The following is a 25,730-nucleotide window of genomic DNA, read 5'->3' as shown; positions in this document are numbered from 1 at the left end:
TTTTAGTCTCACGGCATCTGAGAAAAGTTCTCCAGGGTCAAATAAAAAAATAGAGGCTCTGCACAGCTGCCAAAAGGAAAAAAAAAGAAAAATAAATGACACTGCCTAGAAGAGGATTAACTCCAAAAAGTTTTAGTCTGCTGAACTCTTGATGGATGCAGGTGCTACTGCTCACCTGAGATCTGTCACTGCCCTGAACTCCTCCAATTCCTGTAACAGATCCCCAGAGCTCCCCAATTCCATTAAGAGTCCACAAACAACAGCACCATTCATCATGATCCACTAGTTTCCTCTGAAATTGAAGGATGAAAATTTCACATATATAGGTATTTAAGTGCACTGCATAATTTTCCCATTCACCAAATGGAAAGTGACACAAAGTTTGAAGTGCCACAAAGAATCCAAATTGAAGCAGCCAGAGAGAAGCTGTGCGAATAGCATGTGACCAATTAAGCATGAAGCCAGATGACGAGATTTGATTATTAGAGCATGAGTATACCAATGCTGCAGGATTCTGAACTCTAGATAAAGAGTCTGCACTGAGGTACCGCTCAGCCCTTCGGTGTAGCGAGACCAATGGCATTTCCCAACAACAAACAAGTTTGTCGCTCTATCTCTAGCATATTCCCAAAGCAGTTGCCTCAAGCTAGGTCCATGAACTAATGCCAATACATTCCAAAAGAACCATTAATGAACAAAAGGCCTGACACAGCATTAATATAGACAAGATAGATGGATGGATGGATGGATGGATGGATAGAAAGAAAGAAATTATTTGGGCCATGGTATCATCTCCTCTATGCCAGGAGCAAGCATTTCTTGGTTCTACTGAAAGCTGGAAAGAATCTTAACTCTTGCAGCTGACTTATAGTTTTGATATTAAATACATTAATAGTAACAAAAGCGTTGGTCCAGTAAAACAGATACAGCTATTCTGTAGCACAATGAAGAACATATGGCCCTTTAGAGACTCAAAGTAACAAGAGAAGCTCCATATTATCTTCTGTGTAAACTAGAAAAATATATATCTGAAGTAATATGTGGAAGTGCTTTTATATAACAAATCATAAAAAAGTTAGTATGCTGTAATATATCATTTTTAACCATGACAGTTAATAAACAATGTCCATAGGTGTTTACTCTCTGAAAGAATTGTGTATTGAATGAATCGTTTGATTGATTGATTCAATGATTCACTCATAAAGACATTGGTTTCACAGACAGGGCTTAGATTAAGCCAGGATTACATTAGTTCAGATATTTATATAGACATTTAAGTAGCTTTTATAAACATGCCTTAGAAAAAAAACATTACTGGTGTGTGCATCTTGAGACAAAACACTGGCATGTTTTATGATATGTCAGTGAAAGTTGCTTTCAGTTAAAACAGCTCAAGCTTGAATTTTAGTCTGGGACTAGACTTCAGCCTTGTCTGTGAAATGAGGGGAAAAAGTCTTAAAAACATCATTCAAATGTTTAGTTTCTGAATGAATCAGTGTTTTGAATGAATTGTTTCAGTAAATGATTAATTACACAGCTATAAAGGAGTCACTTGTTATGTTTCTGAATTAGTTGGTGTTTTGAATTAATCGTTTGAATAAATGATTCAGACTAACTTAAAGTTGTAAGCACCATCCAAATTTGCATACTTCCCTATTATATAGTTCACGAAAAGTATGTGAAAAGCATGTCTGAATGAGTAGTATGTCCGAATTCACAGTATTAAAAAAACAGTATAAAAATTCCAGATTGACTTACTATTTCTGGTGAGATTGTGAAGCGTGCATCCGATGGACACTTTATGCTACTCCCCCATGAGACCAGAGGAGAGAATTTGTAGATGCAGTGAAGTGAAGCATCTGGTCACATGACAATGACAACATGACAAATTCATCATCGCAAAGTAATCACTTGTTCAAAAGAAGTATACTTACGGTTTTGGATGCAGACAGCAACTTTTTTTTCCTGAATTAATCAGTGTTTTAAAAGAAAGGATTGTATGAATGATTCACTCATAAAGATGGTTACTTGTCACCACCTACTGGGTGAACTGTTCGTCACTCTTGGTATGCTGCTCGACCAATAAAATTCAAGAAAAATAATAAAGCAATAACCAATTTTTTTTCCTACAAACCACATTCTGAGTACTCACATCATAACAAGAACTGAGGGTGTAAATTAGGAAACTGAGGAAGTAACCAACCGTCAGTGAGTGGATGATGGAGGGGCATTTGAGGTGGGACAAAGCTAGTCTGGGAACTCTGAAAACATGGGAACCAGAGGGCTAGAACATGAGCAAAATCTAGGGTGGGAGGAAATAGGTCGCTTGCCTGGGAGACTTAAGAGGGAACACGGTTCATCTGAGTGCCACATTGTTTCTCAACGAGTTGGCCTACGACTTCAGTGACAGTGTTGTCCCATAAAACATTTTGTCCCTCATGTTTTATAGACAAAATATGCCTCTGCAATGTCTGCATTTTTTTTCATTTACTTTCTTGTTATTTTTTGCCATGCCAGTCAAGTCTGCGTCTGATCTTGGCCCAGAAATGGTCATCATTGTCTTTCCCAGGAAGGACAGAAAAACGCTACATTTGGTTGCCAATCTAATGTCTAAACTGATAAATCTCTAACACTGAAAAACAATTTAATAAACAGCATCAACATGAGCAGACACCATGATTTAGGTTTACATTCAGAACTGTGGGATTACAGCTGCATCAATTATATCTTTTGACTGATTTTAACAGTATCTTACATTTGTTGTAATATTGTAATGTAATGTTAAAACTAAACTAAACTTGCAGGCAATTGACTGTACATAAGTCTAAAGTCCCATATGATCAATTAAGAAAACTGACTTTGCACAAACTTACATTACTTTTTCAGAATTACTCATTATAGAGAAAATTAGAAAATTCTAGTGCCATTGTATACTCACTGCAGCCGTTAGTCCTGGTGTAAGTTCCCAAACTACATTTCTCAAGCTTTAGAAGGCCTTTTAAGGCCGCACTTTATCTGCTCACTGATGTCCAAATGAAATAATAACAAAACCAAACACAGTCCCGATGAAACTATGACACAAGAGCTTTGATTTGAATAAAAAGAAAACACGCTTGAGAACTAATCCATCAGCAGTCCTCAATCAGAACTCTGTGAGAAAGTGCAATTTCTCCTTACTGTAAACCTCTTATCCTGTCAGCACAAAACTTTGTCAATGATGAATTATGATCTGTTTTTGAAGACCACAGCTAATAAAACACAAATGTGACCTCAACAGAGGAATATTCACAACCACAGGAGCCCTGGCCCCTCCCACTCAGAGAGTGGAGGGAGGTTTTCATTTTTATGTCAACTATGTTTTGCTATTATTTTACTGCACATATTGGCTTATCCACTTTAAACCTGAATCAACGCACTCGTTAATCTTCTAACAGGACTGTGTAATGGTTACACTGACCTCTGCTGACAGCTGAAGAGAAACAACTTGGCTCTCACAAATATCCCACTTTAAATCATAAAGAGAAATTAACACTCAGACTGCTTTCAATGAAATAAAATAATAATATCAAATATCTTAGAGTAAATTATAAAGAGAAGTGAAAACCCAGACTTATTTCAATACAAATAATCATGATAATGATAATAATAAATCTTCCCAGGAACTTTACATTTGTTTTCCATGACATGAGTTCTCAATTTTAACATTTGAGGTCGGTCTTAGACAACTATTAAATATAAAGCCTGTTTTATTTTAAACTATAGGCTACTTCAGCGTATTTGTTGCATGAAGCATAAGGATACATTTTTGAGAAAAAGTGGGACTATATAAAGGGATAAAAAGCACTACCCATCGATGACGTGTTCAGGAACATCAGATTATGTTCATGTCTACATGAAAAGAAGCCTCAAAATGTATACATTTGTCTCCAAGGTGGGCTACAAATGCCATGGTGAAAAGTCCATCTGAGACAATGCATGAATTTCCATGCTGGTGGACCAGTAGTGTTCATCAACAATGGCCTTTGATTGTTCTTGCAACAAGCAAGGTCGTGGGTTTTATTCACAGGGAATGCATAATCAGATTTTTTTTTTTTTAAGTAGGCAAAATCATTTTGTAGTGATTAAAGGTGCATAGAAAATAAAAAGGAAAACCGTTTGTCCATTGGAGGCTACCAATATCCAAAACATTCATTGGGACGGTCAAACACTAAAATATTTGCCCAATGTTGGACAAGTTTCTTGTTTATTGTAAGTAGCCAACTTGATGTAATGAGTGTGTGAATTACACTGAAACTGCTTAGATTGTTGGTGTAAACGGGTTTCGATGATTAAACTCGTATGTGGGCGTTTGACGCTCCATGAGAATAGGTGGCAGTATCGAGTCTTTCATTGGCGATGTTGTATTCAAATGATAATCGTCGAGAGACCATTCTTAATTTCCGGGTCGTTCTGTATTGTTATGCTAAGTGAAAAACAGGTTTAGGAGCTTTAGTTTATAAATACAGTCGTCCTTTAAGGTTTAGGAAACAGTGTAGGAAAATACTACGACAGGATGCAAAGACCACAGTTTCGCCATCCCCGCCAGGGCTCGGGTCCACGGGCAGCAGGTTTCCGAAGCCCGCCTCCAGGTTACGACAGGACAGGGAGCATGTTTCCATCGCCTCCGTGGGCATTTTCCGGCCCTCCGCCGCCGTTTGGACCGAGATTTGGACCGTGTTCTCCGAATACCCCACCGAGAGAGTTTGGTGGTAATAGGGGCGGCGGCGGTGGGAAATTTTATAACGGTCAGTCTCCGGGTCAAACACCGCGCAGATCGAACGCCAGTCCCCGAGGCGCACCGTTCAGACGCTCGCCGTATGAGAGTCCCGGGCGACACGCTGGATATCAGGTAGTTCACTCGTGTTCAGGACCAAATGCGCGATTTTCGTTTTTAAACAGTTTTATGTGCTGTGATTTCGCCTCTTTGCAGCACTCTGCTGCTCTGATCCGAATTAATTTCTACGAATTATGTGCGTTTATATTTTGTTGTTGGCTAAGACACTATAATATAACCTCTGATTAAATGTGGTCGTTTTAACGTCTTTCTGCATGATAATTTTCTCCTTAAGGGTTCACCACGGACTTCCACACCATTTGGGTCAGCGCATGGCAGGGAGAGAGGGACAAATGATATGGAAAAGTATTACAAACCATCAATGCTTCAAGATCCCTGGGCTGAACTACAGCCTATCTCAGTCACACAAACTAAGTCTAAATGCAACTCCAAACAAACCAATACAAGCAGACAAGGGAGGTACTACAATTAAAACGCAGTACATTTCTCTAACTTCAGTGAGAGGCAAAAGTCACTGAACAGTCCTTTTTATTTAGTGCAGCTGTAGTGCACTAAACTTTTAAAGTCAAACGGAGCCAGACGAACACATGGACCTGAGGCAGGATTCACCAGCAATAATTCTTGAGAAACTGACTCGACAGCATTTTTTAAAATCATTTGTACTTTCTTGTATTAAGAGACCTTCTCTTTTACTTTTATATCTGCACTTCAACGTCAGGATCATAAAAATGGGGTGCGTTTGTAACTGGCAGCCTATTGAAAGTAGTTTGCCATCTCTGGCCCACTCCCATGGAGTTTGCAAATCTTTCATTGAATTCAGAGGAATATGTCTTCAAGCTCAAAATGCAGTCTAACAAAAGAGATGTCTGATCACCACATCCACCTACCTCTCAGTATTGACTGTGTGCTGTTAAATAGAACGGGTTAGAGCAAGTATTTGTAGGTTTGGCTCCTCACCTAATTTTCTATGAACTGTTGTTTTTTTAAAAAAACTTTTTATTTTTGGTGACTTTTTTTTTTTTTTTTTAAATCTATGGCTTTCTTTTCTGCATATTAAAAAAAGTGATCTGATAACAGACATTGTCATTATAAATGGCCCACAAAGGACCATGGTTGAATTATATAAGCCTAATTTAATTAAAATTTGAAATGCAATACAGTCCTTGTCAAAAAAACATTGAAAGTGGAAATCTGTTACGCTTTATTTACTAGTAAAAACATCTTTAATATCTTTAAAGTTAATCTTACTGTGGATTTTCAAAGATAATGTAGATAAAACACCATAACATTACTACACGTCTCTGAAAGTTGTAATTCAGTAATTACACTTTTTGCTGTAGGATATACCATATGAACTCATGTTAGAGGTCTACAAAATAGATTTTTATTAATGTAACAGAAACAACATTTACATTTTGAAGTTTAGTATGCTTAAATGTTTGCTTTTCATTTTCATTCAACATTCGTATCACCAGAATTGCTGTTGTAATATTACATTAGAGATTGGGTTTTTTTTTCTGTTTTTATTCTTGGTTGTCAGCTAGTTATTTTGATAATGCATACAATTTGGCCTTACCTTATTTAGATTCCTGCATGTTTAGCATTTGCCAAGAGACACCCAAAATATAGAATGATATGAAGACATTTCATCTTGTATAAGTAATAAGAAAGACTCAAACAATAGAGGCTTATATTAAAATGTCTTGTATTGTAAACATTTAGCACTCAAAGTCAGTCACTTTTTTTTTTTACACAAGTAATGAAGGGTTTCTTGAGGCATCCGCCATTGATAAGTCAGCATCATTGCCCCATGAACACTCCACACACAAACAGACCAGTCGAGAGATTTGTTGTAGGGTATTAACCCACTATGACAGATAAAACTGAGGGAACACAAAATTTGCAAAAGCCACAGTGCACACATAGATTTAGGTAAAGACAGTTAAAAGAAAGTGTTTTAGCTGCAAAATAACAATATTTGGTAGAAGCCAGAATAATGTGGAAATAAACTGTCGACATCACATTTATTTACACATGGATGTGCTTATTCAAAACCATTCATCAAAGGGTGACTGTTTTCTTTTACTCGAATCTGCAGACAGAGTAGCCACCAGGAGTGTCTGAAATGCAGATTATGTCCAACCCTTTTAGAGTTTCTTAGTTTTAGTATGAGCGAGTATGATTTCGCCATATGCTCTTGCCCTCAAAATAACTAAAATTCTAATTTTAAATTTTAATTTACAATAGAAAATATAACTACACAGGATAAAAGTTGCAAGAAAATTTAAATTGCATATAAGTTCTAATAAAGTACACATTTCAGTCTGTGTAATAAAACATTCCAACCCGTTTTCACAGTAAAGTTGACTCAAGCTAGATGATGCTCTCATTTCTAAATAGCAAAATCCATGTGTTATTTGGGACCCATAGAAAAGCGAAAATTAAACCTCTAAATCTGGTGCCATGCACACAGGGATGAGTGAATAAGCCCTTTTGACTATAAATATTTTATGCATGAGAGATTAGTTTATGTTAAATCACATATTTGAAACAAGTTTGATGCACTTAGGATATTAAGATGAAATAAAGGACAGTGCCAAATGTTCTGAAATGTATGGCCTTTTACACTTTACAGTGTTTGAATTCAAACAAAAGTTTTTGGTAAAAGAGCCAATTAAATTGCTTTAAACTCCATTAATTCTTGAGGTTATTTGATATTTAGCTGTTTTTAGTCATTTGCGCATTGTCTTAGGAAGTATTTAGCAATGCCTATGATAGGCAAATATATATATATAGCTGTAATTTTCTTTTAGGTAGGTGCCTAAAAGCATTTATGCATTGAGCTTAACACCCACTTTTGTATACTCTAACATTAAGGCTTTACTTTAGGAACTGAAAAAGAACAGGTGGTTTAAATCCTCAAAAAACTCACCGTGAACTTTGTAACAAATAGCTTGGAGTAGTAGTATTTTCCCAGCAGTGTTAGTGTTCAGCACTCAATGGACTCACACTTAACTAAAATCAACTACAGTGAATGGAATCTAGTTACAAGTTAAAATCATTATAGTAGTCTTTTATGCTGTGCTTGAGCTGAGAAATGTTCTTATCTGATATGTCAGACCTTTGAAACCATTTGTCATTTTAACACATATCTAATATTCTGTCCAGTTATACCCACTGAAGAACCAGAGACAGACTGTTGACTAGATGTTTTTTTTAAGAGGTGATCTCCAGCAGTTGACTGGAGAGTGATGAAACCTGATGTTTTTTTTGTTTTTTGTTTTAAGCAATGGAAGGGTAGAGAAGAGATGTTAGCATTCTAGTGTGACTCGGTTGTTATAAAATGCAACATCTTTCTCGAATTCTCTTTGCCAAACTTTTCCTCTTCTTTTTTCCATTTTTCTCTTTGCCATCTTCCATTTTTCTGGCTCTGATCTCACGCATGAGATCAAAAAACACCTGGAGAGATTATGAAGTTTGTATGAATGTCTCATTGAAGAAGAAAAAAATCCTCTTCAGTTCTGCTAAAACTAATTCATTCTGTTTATTAAAGCGATAGTCCGTTCAAAAATGAAAATTCTGTCATCATGTCATCCAAACCTGCATGACTGACTGACTCTCTTCTGTGGACCACAAAAGAAGATATTTTGAAGAATGTTTCTGTCTATACAATGAAAGTCATTTGGGGCTGTTTTTGTATTTTAAACATCTTTCAAAGTACCTTCTTTTATGTTCCACAGAAAAAAAGAAAGTCATACAGGTTTGAAAAATGACATGGGGCTGAGTAAATGATGACAAATAACATTTTTGGGTGAACTATCCCTTTAAGGATCACATGTAATGTTCGTCAAACCAGGCCTACCTTATCTACGTTGGCACGGGTTTTGGCAGAAGTCTCGACGTAGCTGACTCCCCACTGCTCTGCTCTGGCCTTGGCCTCCTCCACCCCGACTTGCCGTCGGTCCTCCAAGTCTGACTTATTTCCCACCAGCAGGAAAGGTACGTTATCCTCCTCCTTCACCCGAAGAATCTGTTCTCTGAAGTTTAGACATAAAATGAGTAAACTTTGACTAGTATTATATTAATCATCAGTTTCAAGGTCGTTTCTCTACCTGAAATCAGCAGTTGCAGCAAAGGATTCAGATTCTGTAATGGAGAACACACAAAGAAATCCCTCTCCGCTGCGGAAGTAGTTGTCCCGAATGGCAGCGTAGTCCTCCTGTCCTGCCGTGTCGAGGATGTCGATTTGGACCTCCTCTCCATCCAGAACCACCTTTTTTCTGTAGCTGTCAGCTTTAGTGGGCTCATAGTCTTCCACAAACTTGAAAGAGACCAGCAAAATTATACTTTATGGGTAACATCAATTTACACAGTGAAATTCCAAAATATTAAGTCTTACCTCATCATACATGAATTGCAGTGTTAGTGCTGACTTGCCCACGCCGCCACTGCCCACCATTATCACTTTGTGAAGGGCCAAAGCATTCCTGTTAGCAGCCATGGCTTTAAGCAATGAGACAGGTGGAAGTGCAGAGATGAAGTAGTGAAAAGTCAGAGGTAGATGGGTATTAAGGGAACCCTAGAAAGAAGGTCTTTGAGAAGAACACAGCAGATGTTAAAGCTTGTGAAACTTTTAACAATGCAGGACTGGTATTTTACTCGTTCAGGAGCAATTACGACATTCGTTAATAATAATATGTGCACCCTTTCATGTCAGTTAAACATGATTGGGCTGATTTTATGAATAATCAACTTTCTGACCCTCCCTGTACTGATGAAAACACAGGCATACTTTCTTTTCCATCCTCTGAGAAAATGCTAAACAATGAGGCTTCTCATTAAGGCTAGCATAGCATTTGTCGGTTCCCTTCCTAACTGACACTGACATCATTGCTCACTCAGATTCTCTAAAAGGACTGTCAATAGTAAAAAGGGATAGTTCACCCAAATGAAAATCCTGTCATCATTTATGTACCCTTATGTTGTTCCGAACCTGTATTACTGTATAACATAAAAAGATATTTTGGTATTAATGTTGATAACCAAACAGTTTTGGTGAACATCGACTCCCATTGTATGAACAAAAATTTCTCAAAATATATTTTAAATTGTTTACAGAATATAAAATTCATAAAAGGTGAGCAAATGATGACAGCATTTTTGTTTTTAGGTGAACCATCACTCTAAATATTCTTAACAAATGTACATCCATGTGGAATCAATTGGCTTCCATGTAGCCAAGAAAATCCAATTTTAACTTTAAAAACACTGAGAGATAAACCAACTGTCCAGATTGTGAGACTGTTGGCCATAGGTGTCTGATAGTATGTAATAATTATAAAATATTATTATTTTTTAAAATTTTATAAAATTATATATTTAATAAGTATGTAAAAACCTGAAATCATGGGTGGAGTTACTAGACAATAATATAGGATTACAACTATTGACTCAAGTGCAAAATTATATATTTAATAAGTATGTAAAAACCTGAAATCATGGGTGGAGTTACTAGACAATAATATAGGATTACAACTATTGACTCAAGTGCAGACTGCTAACTACATCATCTATTTAAGGTTTACTCAGTTTACACATGTAGTGTACATGGAGAGGGTGTGGCTAATGGTAAACTACATGATGCATGCAGTACAGTTGATTGCTTTTACAAGATTGACCCCACATAGTTGGTGCAAAGAGTCAGGGGGGGAAATAATGAAAAATTCAAATGAGCAGTGCACTTGACTACTGGGGCATCACATTCCTATAAAGGTGCCTCAGTAGGCTTTTGTTTGTGGCACTGGTTCATTTGAATAACAGATGAGAATGTTACCAGGTTGCAATTTAAGGACTGGCAATACAGCAGTAAATATTTCTGGACCAAAGACTACAGGTCGGTGAATATTTCAATACAGTGTTATATATGAAAGGGCCTTCTGTTAATTCATACAGGCAGCATTGTCAGATGAAACGAGTGCCTTATCAAAAGATATCCTTTGATTCAAAATTAACATTTTCTGTCATATTTTTTTTACTTGTGAGCTTACAGTATGGGCAGATATACAGATAGATGTTAAATTACCATACTACTCTGAGGCATTGATATCCACCTTTTAGGGGGTAAATAAGGCAAAGTTCCCCTCTTCAGGTTACTGCCCCAGTGAAAAGCTGTTTTACCCCAAAAGGTACAATTTTAGCACACTGAAAGTGTAAACTGCCTATGATAAGAATAGCTATACACGTTCTCAAATAACGGCCTTCACCTGTAGCAGCAGTATCATTTCAAAACTAGAACGAGTTGTCTCTACACTCTACAAGCATTTCATTTTGGGAGATTCACTACAATAATGTAAAAGTAAATATAATTTACGATGGCTACATCATATCACCTGCTTCATTTGGTGCAATACTAACAGTTCTGTAGAAACTGTACTTTTAAAATCACAGTTCATACCGGGATCAGGGTACGGGGACCTATTTCTGACAATTAAAAAATATTTATAGGGTCGTGATACATTCCTCAACAATTAAATAACGACTTACAATGAAAGCACGTGATATTTGACACCTGTTCCGCTTACAGTCGTTTACAGGAAAACAAGACTCGCTTGAATGGACTTAATTCACTCAATAGCCACAAGTGACTGAATATAATGGCCTGCTGTGTCCCATCATTCAAAAAGGGAATAACGACAACATTGATTCAGAAAAGTGCTCATTGGTAGAGCTAATGCCTGCTGCTGAGCTAGCTAGCTAACTTAACTTAATCATTTCGAAATGACACGCACGATGGGCTGCAGTAGTTCGCGAGCTCTTGGAAGTAAAATCACAAGTGATTTTCCTGTTATATTTAAATACTGACAGCGCGCTAAATGCCACTTCCGTGTTTAAGAGGGGATTTCGTTTTAGCAGTCCACAGCTAACGTTAATAAGGAACACTACTACTGCGTTAGTACGTGGTGATCTATTAAGCCATCTAACAAATTAAACGAATGGCGGTATTTCTTACAATAAAAGTTGTAGGAAGGTGTGTATAAATCAGATACTTACCAAATGAGCATGAGCTCGCGAGTTTGAAGTCTTGTTAGCTTTGCTGCTGCGGGCAGATTTGTTATGCTTCAGTGCATGACTCAGAAGGGAGCAGCACTGCTGTCAGCCTCGGCTGGCTGGGCTTGGTCTTATTCACACTGACTACCAGGTTAATTCTGAATTACAACAAGAAAAAAAGTGCTCATATGCTAAGACCTGAATGTACGCCACATAACTCGATGGGTTTAACTTACGTCTCCGTCATAGCTTTACTTCTTAAAACAAAACAATTTTAGCCTTGTTTCTTTTACCTTTAAACTTTTTGCAATGCCATTGTCTTATCGATTATAGGTCTACTACAGTATCGACTGTACAGTAGAGCCGCAAACTAGCATGTTATATTTTGTCATCACAATAATTGTCCACCTAGAGGTGTCCTGATTAAACTGTACATCACTGCCAGAAATAGCGTAATTTTAATAGGCAAAGCTAGCCTTTAATTAATGGATGATTATTATTATTATAGTAGTTCAACAAAAAAATAAAAAATTCTAACCGTAAATTGGCATTTAAACATTCAGATTCTAAATAGATCTCTTTCATAAGGCCATGGTGATGGTGAGCTGTGGGGTAATTAACTTTCTAGTTCCTCTCAGAATCATAAGTAACATAATGAATTAAGAATTAGAAAGAGTTATTTTTTAAATACTAAAACATTTATCTCAATCTGAATTCCATTGCATTAAATGCAAGTGGCATCTGCTAATTAAATAATGCTTGGGCTAACTTCACTTTTCTAAGGCACTTTTTCAATTATTTTTAATCAGTTGGTCTCAAGGTCATTTTTCATGGATGTATGAAGCCAGTTCCCCTCGAGTACACAGGTATCTGAGCTAGCAGAATAACCACCAGTGTAGTTCATATCAACGGTAAGCATGGATCACAAAGTTTGACAACCAGAAAGTGTCCCACCCTTTTTGAACAATATTGTTTCATATAATGAAACCGTTTTTTTTCTTCTTCTTGGAACGTGCTGTTTAAAAAACAAAACAAAAAACCCTTGTTTTAATATTTATAAAACTCTTTAATGTAAAAGTCTTTAATGCTCACCCTGGCTGCATTTTTTATTCAAAAATATAAGATCAGTAATATTGTGAAATAGTTTTATATTTTAAAATGTAATTCCTGTGATGTCCAAGCTGACATTTTCAGCATCATTACTCCAGTCTTCAGTGTCACATGATCCTTTAGAAATCATTCTAATATTTCGATTTGCTGCTCAAGAAACATTTTAAGAAACATCATCACAGTTGAAAACTTGTGCTGCTTAATATTTTCTTTCAGGGATCTATGATGAATTGAAAGATCAAAAGAATAGGATTTATTTGCAATAGAAATACTTTGTATCATTTTACAGTTAAACCACAACATGACTTGGCTTCAATCAATCACAGAGATATATTATTCTTCATGAGGTAAAGCCAACTGAAGAGTGTTTATTCTGTACTCTTATGAAAATGTATGTGTCAAGATTAAATCAGAAATATCAGGTGCGTGAAAAGAAATTGAAAAGAAAAACACCCAAGGCATTTAGTCAAGAGCTCTGAAATGAAAGTATATGCCTTTGTTTAAACTGTTTTTGACACTATAAGCTATGATTTATTCATACATTTGGTTAATTTGACATCTCTGCTGGCTTTGCACTGAAATGCAGCCTTCAAGGGAGGCACTGAGCTCACTGAGTTTACATAAAGAGCCACAGAAACATTGCTGAGTGTCTGCGTCAGCCGTGCAATTTATTTGCAAGCATACAGTAGTGGCTCTCTTACAAATGTCTGGTTTTAAACATGATATATTACTCTAACCATCTCTTATACACTATAAATCTCCCCATATCTTACGCAATAACCTTCTTAATTGCTGACATGTTATTACTTTATCAGCCCTTGAGTCATAGTGGAGTTGCTCTCCATTCTTTCCCCTCAGTGAGTGCGCGAGGTTGGTGGATGAACACGCTGTATCGCACACCCTGGTTAGCAGCAGCGCGAACGAATCCGCTATTCGCAGTCATAGTGATGGCCCGCAACGTGTCCCCCGTCCCAAAGATCATCAGCGATCTACGGTTCACTTTTGAGCTCGCAACCAAGCGGTTGGTTCGCTCAGACGGCTGGTCCGGAACCACTTTGAGTCTGGCTAGCAGCTCCTCAGCTCGGGATTTTTCGCCCGGGCCTCCTAACGTATCCAAGATCACGCGGAAATCTTCAACTGCAGAATGACAAGCAAACAGCTCTTTTCCCTTCATGAACTCCTCCAGCCGGGGCAGGACCTTCTCTTGCCGTTCCTGTGCGGCCTGCTCTGTCAGCACCACCTCTTTAAAAGTAAAGTTACAGTTGCCGTGGCTGAGGGAGGACACGTAAGTTATCAGAGTGGTGATGTCAAGGTTCACCCTGTTGCACACATCTACCTTCACCTCAGTAGGAAAGGCAAGGCTGGCCACAATGGTGTCTCGGTCAACACGGGTGTGCATGAGGTCTGTATCGTCACTGTCGTCATCGTCGTCATCAGCATCCTCTTCTTCCTCAACCAAAAAATCATTTTCTCCCTCCTGGCCCTCTTCCACGCCACCATGTTTGTCTTCACTGTCATCTTCCTCCTCCTCTTCCTCATCCTCTCCACCTTCGAGCATTGTATTAACAGCAACAATGTCACCTCTCACAGATATGCCCATCTCTTTGAGCTTGTCTGCCATAGGGCTGGATACCCCATTGTAGAAGGCAAATATAATGTGAGGGTTGCTGTACTGCACAGGCTGCTGCTGACTGGCCTCAAGGAAATCTTCAGCTTGCCGGATCACGCTTTTATCCCCATACTGGCCGCGGCCTTGCCAGATGTTGTGTAGTGCCTCCGCCTTGCGCCCGATGGCTTTCACCCAAGTGTGTCCTCCGTTTGCCACCACGTCGACTACCAACGTCTGCTTCTGTCCATCAGGTCCCTCATAGGTGAAAACGTGCAGGACGCTCAACACATTTTCTAGATTCTCGGCTGACTCAACGATGGCCCTTAGATGAGTGAGATTGGTACTTTGCAGGTGAGACTCCTTGATCACAACCTTGCCGGCCTCCACCTTCTGTAGGAACTTGAGCTCAGCTCGGAGCTTACTGCAGAGTTTAGCACGTCCCTCGACCTCACGGCCTTGTCGACTGCAAATCTTGTCTACTTGCTCAAGCAGCTCCTTGGCTACTCTGATCCTGTCCTGCAGCGTGTTGTAAGTAGCCATTACTGTTAAACATTATTCCTACAAAATGAGAATGAAAAAGGTTTAAATAATGGCCACAGAGCTGCAAGACTCGTGTATGTATATATATATATATATATATATATATATATATACACACACACACACACACAGAGAAAGAGAGAGAGAGAGAGAGAGAGAGAGAGAGAATTTACTTTTACTAGAATATTTAGAATTAAGTCATGTATAATTTTCTAGATTTTTGTATGATTTAGAAAAAATGGCAGGGTAATACACAAGATCTTCCAGGTAATCTCCCAAAGCAATTTCGTTTTTTATATAAACCATTAATATCTGCAAAAGCAGGATACAGCAATATTAGCATACTTGTATGAGCACTAAAGAAGTGCTAGAAAAACGAATAATTCGTACCAGTCACACTTTCTCCTGTTTGCGTTTAATAAGAGAAGAATAACAACTGACCGTTTAGCTGAAGAAAAGCGAAGTTATCTGGAAACTGATATACACTTACAGCATGTACAGGTTCAAGTCAAGTTCGGTCTCTTCTGTTTTTTTGCCTGATGCTTTTTCAACCACGAAGAAGACGCAAGCAGCGCTGCCATAATGTTAGTGAGTTTGTGTTGCCACCTAGCTTGGAGGTTATGAATTGCATGAATTTGTAATTTTATATTTTGATGACATTTTGCATTATATACAAGTCCGCCTTTATTAGTCTATTTTGCACACACTGACGATTTTCTTCACACATTCGAGTACATTCATTATACATTTTATATAAACGTTACCATTAGGGCAAACATTAATTCCTTTAGAATAAATAGTACCTGTTTTTATGTTACTAGTATTCTTTTTTAAATAGAAGCAAATCAGTTCATTTTTTTCAGTCTCTTATAGGCTACATTTTATTTTCCTTTTTTTTTTTGCTTCTATTAAAGTTAAATAAAAATCTTGCTACTAAGTTTACATGTTATAAGAAACAATTTAGATGCACATTAATGCTGTTTCAAATAAATTATTAAAATGGTTTATCTAGCACCTATCGTCTTGGTAGGATAAGAAGTAGGCCTACTAGAGAAAAATGTTACTAGTAAAACTGAAATGGGTATACGATCAATATTACAGTATATATTTACTTATCACAACTATAGCCTTATAGCACAGGAATAAGACTTGATTGAATATAAAACTAGACACTTTTGGAATGTATTTTTTATTATTATATGTAGCCTACCATTTATGATTCTTAAAAATCACTATATATATATATATATATATATATATATATATATATATATATATATATATATATATATATATATATATATATATATTATATAAACTTCTCTTGTCTAGTTACTATTTATAGTTCGATGTGAAATCGAAAAAAATACTGTTACTGTACAGGAAAGAGGGAGGATATTAAGTCAAAGTGAGTCGCGCTCGCTCGCTTGCATGCATGCATAGAGTGAACTCATGGTTACAGATTCTGCACGAGCGTATGCGTGCTCCTGACGCAACAAGTATCTGGTTTCCAGTCTCTCCTTTGGATGACTACGCGCTGTCTGGAGACGAAGAGCTTTTAACATGAAGAAAATGCATAGCCAACATTGTATCTGAAGTAATATACCGTTTTTAAACTGTCGTTTGTGGAGCTGCGCTAGGTTTTAACCGATTGCATAATAGTGCCTCTGACTTTTACCGTTATTTCTACTCTAGTTGCATTACAGGACCGAACTGCATTTGAAAGCAGTCTTTGACGGATTTGCATGACATTTTTTCTTTAGCCGTACGTGTTTTACGCTTATGGATACTTTTCCGGAGCGCAGACTGTAGATTATGCATTCCACAGGATGGGTGCGAACAATGGGAAACAGAGCGGGAGTGAAGGTGAGTGCCAGAATCAAACTCTCACAGCCAGCCACAATGCTCCTTTTCCACTGTTAAATCTCGGTGTACAGCAGCCATAGTTGTGTCAACGTCACTATTCCCCATTATTCTTTGTGGGCAACAGCAACCTTGTAGCAATCATATCATTTTCTGTCATAGCATGAGCTTTTGATACATTTGAAAGGTCTTTCTGGTGTTTCTGGCGTTTGTCCAAAATATGTATGTATATGTATATAGTTATAATTCTCCAATTTCTCTATGAACTGCATTTTGGTAGGCTGAATATTGGATCCATACATGAGAATTAAGCAATTTTTTTTTACATTTATTAATGTGACATTGTTAATTGTTTCATAACACTTAATTGTTTTTAGTATTTCAGAATTTTGGTATTCAGACTTCAGCAAATCTTCCTATAATTATATAAATTTATAATTTATATGTATTTACTTTTCTTCCAACTTGCTTTATATGTCTGCTTATATGCCTGCTTAAATGTAAACGCACATTAAAGGACTGCTATTCTCCTCTGTTTACCTTTTATCACAGACACACACACACAACAACAACAATTGACTAAAAAAAAAAAGCAAGCATGGTGCCCGAATCAGCTTTATGAGAACTTAAGATGTTTTTGTTTGTAGCTAATAAGAAATTAATTTATGCCAACATCAGAGTGCACAATTCAAGCTGACTGTTTTTTATTTATTTAATTTTTTTACTAAAATAACCATCAACGGATGTGTGTACTTTAAAAAGGTGGGAATCATGTCCTAAAACATTCTATCATCTTAGATTGTGGGCTAATCTCTTTCTCCAAACATAGGCCAGGGCAGAGACTCTCCATTCAAATGTGAATGCCGAAGGTTGCCACTGATCATGTCCTAATAACCATACGCATTCCTGCCAAAGATCTTGCTCTTAAAGAGTGAGTTCTTGGCAGTGTGAGAGACTTGTGGGTTTTTAAAGCACAGCAGATTTCTCTGGAAGGTCAAGGTTTGGCCCTCAAGATTGGCATGCAGTGAGAAAACCTAGAACTTCCCACATGCAGCTCTTCAATTTGCATATTTCACATATCACCATATTTTGATGTAGAGGTCCTTTCAAGGTTGATGTTATCTACTGATTAGATCAGTTATTACTGATTAGATAAGTTATTTCTACTTAGGACCTCCCTTGATGTCATTGAACATAATATGTTCCATTCTAATGCACTAAAACTGCAGTTTGTAAGCCAACAAATTGCACTTTTCCCTGTAAAGTGGCATTTAAGTGGCTTAAATACATTAAAATACTTGCTATTGTTTATTCTACTGTCAGTTATGAGATGTTTTTACAGAGTACCACCATTTTCCCCATTATTTGTTTTACAAACAGACAGTACACTATGAGCCTTCAGTACATCATGGATGCATTAAAGCAAATGTTTGTTCATGTTTAATTTGACAACTATATGAACCTGTAATTCGAAAATTATAATGTCAAAACTTATAATTCCACTTTGTTTTGAATTTCTTATGGATGCTAAAAGATTTTAGCAATTTTTTTCTGTGTTCAGTCACAGATGAAGAGTGCTTTATTTTGGTCGGTTTAAGGCTTTTATGTAATTTTGGCACTGTAAACTTTAGAACAATGTACAATCAAATATTTGTACCTTATTGCATATAAAAAAACAGTAATACTGCACACTATTTCTTTTGTAAATACCTTGCTCCTCATAGGCCTGCATTCATTGTTTTCTCCATAATCATAAAAGGTGCTTGCTTCTTTTTGTGATTTTCATGTGAAATGTATGGTTGAGATCTATGCCAGTAGCTTTGTGGAATTCCATTAATGTAATGTTCAAGTCAATTAATCTCATCAGCAGTGAAGCACATTCTTCAGAGACAATGAACAATAAACAATGCTTGTGATGTGATCAGACGTTGAATCGGATTCCACTTGGGTTCACTGATTTCACTGATCATTAAAAAAAAAACCTGGCCTGAAATGTCTTTAGTGATATCACTGGGAGACTATTTAGTGAAAAACAGGTTTGTTTACTGAGCAAAACACATTTTTTTTTGCTCAGCATGTGGAAGCTCCATCAGTTAGACCATTTAGGGTAAAATAAAAGCTTATGTGAACTCAAGTTGTGTTTGCGTTCTCATCGAGCCTGTAAACATGCCTCATATGTGACCTGATGCTCTGAAGTGCTATTGACACAAACAGGAGTGTTTAGGAAACATTCACACCAGGGCATGTTGTTTTAGGTTTACTGTTATCCAAAAAACAGAAATACATTTGTTCCTCAAATCAATGCGAATTGTAAGAAACATGAGGCTTAGGTTGGCTATTGTGTCTTGACTCTTTCCTAATTTGGAATTAACTTTTCAGAGACTTGTAAAACAAAAGGCTTTTCATTTAGCGTTCCAAAAAACTTCTTGATCACCATAAAAAAGTTGTTTTGGCTTGTTTTTCATAGCTTTCTAGTAGCTTTGATCATCTTTATTTAATATTTAGTGTTTTTATATGATGAACTCAAATGAATGGCACTTCAGCTTGTTTTTTTGGGCACGTCTTTCTGAAATGTAGTTTGTAAAAGAGCTTAAACTTTCAGGTTTTTTTGTGTCCCTGCCATTGGGGAGAATCTGTGGGAGGCATGGTTTGTTATTCTAAGTTTGTGATGGACAGAAAAAGAATGCCTGGCATTTATCGTACGATTTGGTGAATTCTGTTGCCTTAATCTCTTTCAACCATTACACAGTCATTTTTTTATTCGTGCACTCTCGGCATATAAATTATGTTTTGATTGCCTTTTTTTGTATTGTGTATAGCATCATATATGAACAGATGTGATGAATATATGATGCAGTTTTGATGATTTCATGTCTCTTTGTATTTTTTTATCTTGCTATTGCTTCTGCTTTTTAAGGCTATTATGTGTATTCTCAATTTGTGTTGTTTCTCTGGGTGTCCTGATGTGTCCTGGGGTGTTCTTTGTGATTTTAGGGAAAGGCAGTTCCAGTATTTCCTCCGACCTGAGTTCAAGTACGGATCAGACATCAACCAAAGCTCCAAAGAATGCAGCTACCAGTGAAGGTAGGCATATGGTCCTCATTAACCATCACTAGTAGCTAGCCTATTGTTTTTTTTCTTGTTTTGTTCCTTTTGACTTGTTGATTATTTTTGGTGGAACCTTTTTTTAAAGCTATGAAAACTTAAAAATAAACTGGCCATCACAAACACTGCGGAGAACAGGGTTTCATTTTCATTCTTTTTCTCTTTTTTCACAATCTAGTCTCCAAATCTGGTCCAAATCCATGGTGTTGTTAAGAGTGTGCCTTGAATACCCAGTGGAAGTGTTTGGGTGAACCGTGTCAATGTGGATGAAAATAAAATGACAAATCCTGGGGAAATTGTGAAGCTGGCTTTAGAGGCTGTTTTATTGTAAAGCTTTCTCAAGGTGACTAATTAGAAATAATGTGATATTTGTTTATTTAGTCTGGGTGTGGTTAATTAGAACACAGATTTTGCTCTAATAAACCATACCCAGAATAAATGAATGAGAATTTCAACAAACACTTAAAGAAAAAAAATGTGTGTGTTATGGCTTTTAGTTATATATTTGAGGTCATATATAAACAGGGGTTAAAGTGGGCCGGACCGGTCCGGCACCTCAGATAAATGATTAAATAAATAAATTCATTAATCTCAACGAATCTCGCTGGTCCCGAGATGGACCGACTGGCCGACCAACCTCCCTTCCTCCCCGCTGAACGGGAGTGATTATAAATGCGTGAAATGCACTCACGGTGGTTGAGTGCGGTAAAGTTAGTTTAATGTTTGATATTTCGCCGGACATTGTTTTCCCTTGCCACTATTCTATAGGGTCGGCAGTCTTACAAAGATATCAATAGGAGAATTAGTTTTAACATTATGTAACCATTATCGACATTAAATATTCGTTCAAAATCACCGTGCATTAATGCTGCATATTTATACCTGAGAATGCTTTGACGCGTTTCCACAACGCATGCCTAAGGGAACGTCTGCCAATTCCACCAACTGCGTTAAACGTGGCCTATCATTTTTGTATTATTTAAAATTACTTTTCAAATTCCAAAGCTTGTAGAAGGTTCCTATTGGCAATGCTGATCTGGTAGCCTCAAATAAATTAACTTATCTAAAAAAAATGATTCATAAAACTCATCAGTTGAGCCTGTTTACTTTCTTCACTGACACAGACAAAAATGAAAAGACTATCAGTCAAAGTTCAGCTTTAGGAGGGGAAGAAATACGGCAGGATAAGGAGACTGAGAGAAAAAGAAAGATTAAGATGAGAGAGCAGGTATTGACAATTAATCTAATGCACACTGACATGGTTTTAAAGCTATTTATTATCCATTTTGTTGGCCTTCAAAAGTCTTAAATTGCACATATGTAGGTCAGAGAAATCAAAATTTTCTCGGGGGAGCATGCCCCCAAACCCCACTAACTACCTCACATTTAAATGCACATGGCTGTGGGGGGTGGGGGGTAATGTGGGCTGATGTGGCTACAATGCCAGGGCTCAATTTTTGCCCCAGTGTTGATGGACCAAAATTAAACCATTAAAATATCAAGTAAAAAAGTATTGTGATATGTGGTGCCACAGTGACACTCTTGTCCCAAAAAGTATTGCTATACCACGATACTCAATATGTTGTCCCACGGTGAGTCATTTTTCCCTGTTGCACCTACACAAAATTTGAGAGTTTCCCCACCTACCAAATCCCACTTTAACCACTGTATGTACACTACCGTTAAAAAGTTTGAAGTGTTACAAATTACTAAGTTTTAAAATCAATGCTGTTCTTTTTAACTTTCTATTCATTAAAGAGCTTATCAGCATATTCTTAATGATTTCTCTAGGATCATGTGACACTGAAGACTGGAGTAATGATGCTGAAAATTCAGCTTTGTCATCACAGGAATAAATTACAGTTTAAAATATATTAAATTGGAAAACAGTTATTTTAAATTGAAGATTTGAATTGAATATAATTGAAATAATATTATTTAAAATATTTCACAATATTACTGTTTTTACTGTGTTTTTTTTATTTAAAAACAAATAAAATCCTATAACACCCCCAAATTTTAAAGGTAGTGTATGCTTTTTAAAGTTAAATGAACCATTATCAAAAATAAACAATTAAAATTTACAGTCTCTCTCATTTAGGATGAACCAAAGTTATTGATGACTCATCCTGCACTGCGCAGATTATTGTCCAATCAGATGTGAATTCCTCCCCCAGTACCTCCTGCAAACAACTAACAAGTAGCAAATCAACTTCATAAGCAATAGCCAGAAATAGAAGTTTCCTGTCCAAAACGTCCTGTTTCTATAGGAAATAATACATCATAACAGCGGGGGGGTGGGCGGGGTGGGGTGGCATGGTGGGTGGCGGGGGGGGGGGGGGGGGGGCATGAAGTAGACATGAAGGGGGTGGAGAGCATGTGCGGTGTGGAAGGTTATTCTCCAGGGAGCTAGGGCATCCTCAGAGCCAACCTGTGGTGTGTGTGTGTGGTTGCGGCCTGCAGTATATCCAGCCCTCAGTGAGAGCAGATCTCGTCTCTCCTCAGCCTGTCCACAGTAATGTCAGAGCGGTTCTTCCAATGACTGCCTCTGCGGCTTTGATTTACACCAACTCCGCCTCAAACACTGTGAATGGGAAGATGTTGTAGCCTCTGCTCAGTATAGACTAAGCCATTGTCTCTCTTTCTGCCTACAATTTGGTCTTGCGACCAGCAGAGGTGTAAAAGGGATAGTTCACCCAAATTTTTTTAATTCTGTCCATACTCATGTATGACTTTCTTCTGCAGAACACAAAAGAAAATATTCTGGTTTTGTCCATATAATTATAATATAAGTCAATGTGCTCCAAAACAGCATTGTATTCAGTTGACTTTAATTGTATGGACATAAGACTGAGACTCAAAATACTTTACTTTTTTACTCAAAATTTCTTCTTATGTGTTTGGAATGAATTTGGGGTGAGACATTTATGATAGAAATGTAATTTTTGAGTGTGAACTATCAGTTTAAAAGTAGTATTTATGTTTATAAGCTTAGTAAATGTTACTCACATCATTGGTTGAGCCAGAACTTGACATTTTGAATCACTCAAACAAACAGGGCACAATATTATACTTGGAGAGGAGAAAGTATTTTAGCATCAGAAAAATTACACACTTCACCTTCAATGTCATATTGAATGTGACATATATACAGCTTATAGGAATTTAGAGTTACAATTTAGAGTAAAATGACCAAACCAAACCAAATGAGCAAACTCTCAATTTATTCAAAGCTTGAAACTAAACCCACATGAATTGTGGGTGGTCATTTAGTCTCCACATGCTTGCATTTTACAAGGGCAGTTTATGAAATGTATTGTGGACAAACTTGGGAGTCCTTTTTTAGATTAGCACGGAGTGCTAGCGAGGCATTTTTGTGTCCTGAGTTATTTCATTTTAATTTGCATGTGTGGCTCCTCATTGTTTACCACTCCTGGGATGGAAAAGCTCAGCCACTCATTTGCTCCATAGTGAGTCATCTAGCCTTACGGTGTATCAAACAGAGCACTAAACTTGCCACGGTTAGAAGTCAGTCATGGGGGCCTTTTGACTGAGGAGAAGTGGGCAGAGCAGCTTCGTAGCTGTCAGATAGCATTGTTCTGAGAGACGGCCCTTTCCTACCAGCACTTCCTCACTGATAACCCCACATGAGTTTGAGCCGTGCTGCTTGTGCTGTGGTGTGTTTTTATTGCAGAGTAAAAGCATATGTCAGCTTGCTTTGTATTTTCATTTAAGAAAAGCTTTCTGAAGCTATTTATATGAGATATTTGGCATCAGCACGCCTTACAGTGGTCTTTAGCTGTTGTTTATGCCTCCTGCTCTGATCCCCTGAACATTCCAAGTGTGATTAAATGTGTTACAGAGAGCAGTTCAATTTTACACTTTTAAAGATCAGTTACTTTGACTGGAATGTACCACTTGACCTGTACCAATTTGACCCTGAGGAACTTTTGAACTCCATCATGGGTTGCATAATGCTATCAGGTAATATTACTATGTTGCATAATAATGGTCAGTAATGACAACAACAACAATCATATTATTATTAATAATAATAGAAAGCTAATTGAAAGGAGGAGATCCCTCCCTTCAAGAGCGTCTCCAAAGCCATACCTCCTCCAAAACACTGCAGAGTCTGCAAAGAGATGACACGAGAGACGGCGTTAAACTACCTCTAGTCTCAAAGAACATAACATTACAATAATAATGAGCATAAACAACTTACAGAGCTCTTGTTGTATCACCTGACTGCTGCAGGTTTATTTCGGCATTGATGGTGTTGATCTGTAGAGCCTTAAGGAACACGCCGAGCACAAGCAGGTGCGCAGAGGTATGGAAATACATATGCTGATAGGCAGGTTGGACATCGTATTGCATTCGGACAGAATGGGGTCCTATGCTTTTTCATTATTTCAACTTTAGCTGTTGTGTAATGTTGCTGTTTGAGCATAAAAAATATCTGCAAGGTTACAAAGCTCAAAGCCACTAAAGGGAGATATTTTATTTAACTTATAGATATTTTATTTAATTCACTTTCCAAGAACTACAATGAAAGTCTCGTTTGGACTACAATGCGTTTTGTCCGGGTTTTATGAAGTCACAGTGTTACTCATTTAAATAATCCCTTCTAACAGAATATGCAAAAAATCGGCTGGTACCACAACTTCCAATAGGAAAGTTCAACTGCAGTAGCCACCGTTCAACCTGAAGAGGGCTGCACTCAGATGTTTTTACACCATATATTGTAGAATTAAAACACTTTAAACCCAAATGTCAAAAAATTTACTCGAATCAATGAACAGCATTTGTGAAGCTCCATTCTTACAGATCATTAACTAAAAAAAAGTTGTTTTAGTGTTTAGTTACCCTTTAAAGTTGCAGTAGGGAGTTTTGAGAAAATGTTGACTTAGCCTGAAAATTTGAACAAGCACAACTTACAGGTCCAACCCCCTTGCTCTCTGCTACGCTACAGCCCTCCCTCCACAGCTCTTCCCTCCACAGCTCCTCCCTCCACAGCTCTTCCCTCCACAGCCACAGCTCCTCCCTCCACAGCTCCTCCCTCCACAGCTCCTCCCTCCACAGCTCCTCCCTCCACAGCTCCTCCCTCCACAGCTCCTCCCTCCACAGCTCCTCCCTCCACAGCTCCTCCCTCCACAGCTCTTCCCTCCACAGCTCCTCCCTCCACAGCTCCTCCCCCACAGCTCCTCCCCCACAGCTCCTCCCTCCACAGCTCCTCCCTCCACAGCTCCTCCCTCCACAGCTCCTCCCTCCACAGCTCCTCCCTCCACAGCTCCTCCCCCACAGCTCCTCCCCCACAGCTCCTCCCTCCACAGCTCCTCCCTCCACAGCGGAGCCTGCCGTGAACGCGCAGGCTAGTAAACAGGACCACCGATGACGGCGGATTATAAACAGTTATGGAACATTCACTAATAGGGACGAAACATCAACAATATGCTTTACATTGACTATGGCCTGCCCATACTTTGACTACAAAGTTGGTCCTCAAATCATTATGTATTTTGCAATACATAACATGTAACTTTATAAGGTTGCACTCTTTCTATAAGTTATAAATAGCTACTAAGATAACGTTAAAGGATTACTTCACTTTAAAAAAAAATT

The 25,730-nt window shown here is 37.7% G+C and overlaps 4 protein-coding genes across 7 annotated transcripts in view; 2 read left to right on the top strand and 2 right to left on the bottom strand.

The window, feature by feature from the left end:
* The first annotated feature begins 4,401 nt into the window (after nt 1-4,401).
* On the top strand, nt 4,402-6,549 carry mplkip (M-phase specific PLK1 interacting protein). The gene is made up of 2 exons (XM_077226763.1): nt 4,402-4,888; nt 5,109-6,549. The coding sequence occupies exons 1-2, from the start codon at nt 4,553-4,555 to the stop codon at nt 5,304-5,306; spliced, it is 534 nt and encodes a 177-aa protein (XP_077082878.1). The 5' UTR covers nt 4,402-4,552; the 3' UTR covers nt 5,307-6,549.
* On the bottom strand, nt 6,523-12,287 carry ralab (v-ral simian leukemia viral oncogene homolog Ab (ras related)). The gene is made up of 6 exons (XM_077226750.1): nt 12,118-12,287; nt 11,885-12,039; nt 9,234-9,426; nt 8,947-9,155; nt 8,697-8,871; nt 6,523-8,293 (listed from the first exon to the last, which is right to left on the bottom strand). The coding sequence occupies exons 3-6, from the start codon at nt 9,333-9,335 to the stop codon at nt 8,171-8,173; spliced, it is 609 nt and encodes a 202-aa protein (XP_077082865.1). The 5' UTR covers nt 9,336-9,426; nt 11,885-12,039; nt 12,118-12,287; the 3' UTR covers nt 6,523-8,170.
* fbxl7 (F-box and leucine-rich repeat protein 7) overlaps nt 10,444-25,730 on the top strand; it is a 40,742-nt gene continuing 25,455 nt past the window's right edge. Inside the window, exons 1-3 of one of the 3 annotated variants that reach the window (XM_077226726.1) lie at nt 16,536-16,737; nt 16,904-17,006; nt 19,998-20,087. In XM_077226726.1, the coding sequence (XP_077082841.1) occupies nt 16,970-17,006; nt 19,998-20,087 (127 nt within the window). In that variant the 5' untranslated portion in view covers nt 16,536-16,737; nt 16,904-16,969. Of the gene's footprint in view, nt 10,728-11,416; nt 11,475-16,535; nt 16,738-16,903; nt 17,007-19,997; nt 20,088-25,730 lie in introns of those variants that run through there. The other 2 variants (XM_077226717.1, XM_077226736.1) reach the window with 2 other exon arrangements.
* Nucleotides 13,222-15,724, bottom strand: cunh7orf25 (chromosome unknown C7orf25 homolog). Of its 2 annotated transcripts, none has more exons than XM_077226700.1 (2): nt 15,631-15,724; nt 13,222-15,158 (listed from the first exon to the last, which is right to left on the bottom strand). In XM_077226700.1, the coding sequence occupies exon 2, from the start codon at nt 15,138-15,140 to the stop codon at nt 13,815-13,817; it is 1,326 nt and encodes a 441-aa protein (XP_077082815.1). In that variant the 5' UTR covers nt 15,141-15,158; nt 15,631-15,724; the 3' UTR covers nt 13,222-13,814. The 2 variants fall into 2 exon arrangements, with proteins under 2 accessions (XP_077082815.1, XP_077082823.1); XM_077226708.1 differs by having other exon boundaries at nt 15,582-15,706.

The sequence above is a fragment of the Siphateles boraxobius genome, unplaced genomic scaffold (assembly GCF_051911475.1).
Source record: "Siphateles boraxobius isolate OS27281-9 unplaced genomic scaffold, OSU_SipBor_1 1, whole genome shotgun sequence".
NCBI classification, from domain to species: domain Eukaryota; kingdom Metazoa; phylum Chordata; class Actinopteri; order Cypriniformes; family Leuciscidae; genus Siphateles; species Siphateles boraxobius.
Note: the sequence above shows the minus strand (reverse complement) of the source record. Positions and strands in the feature narration are given on the sequence as shown.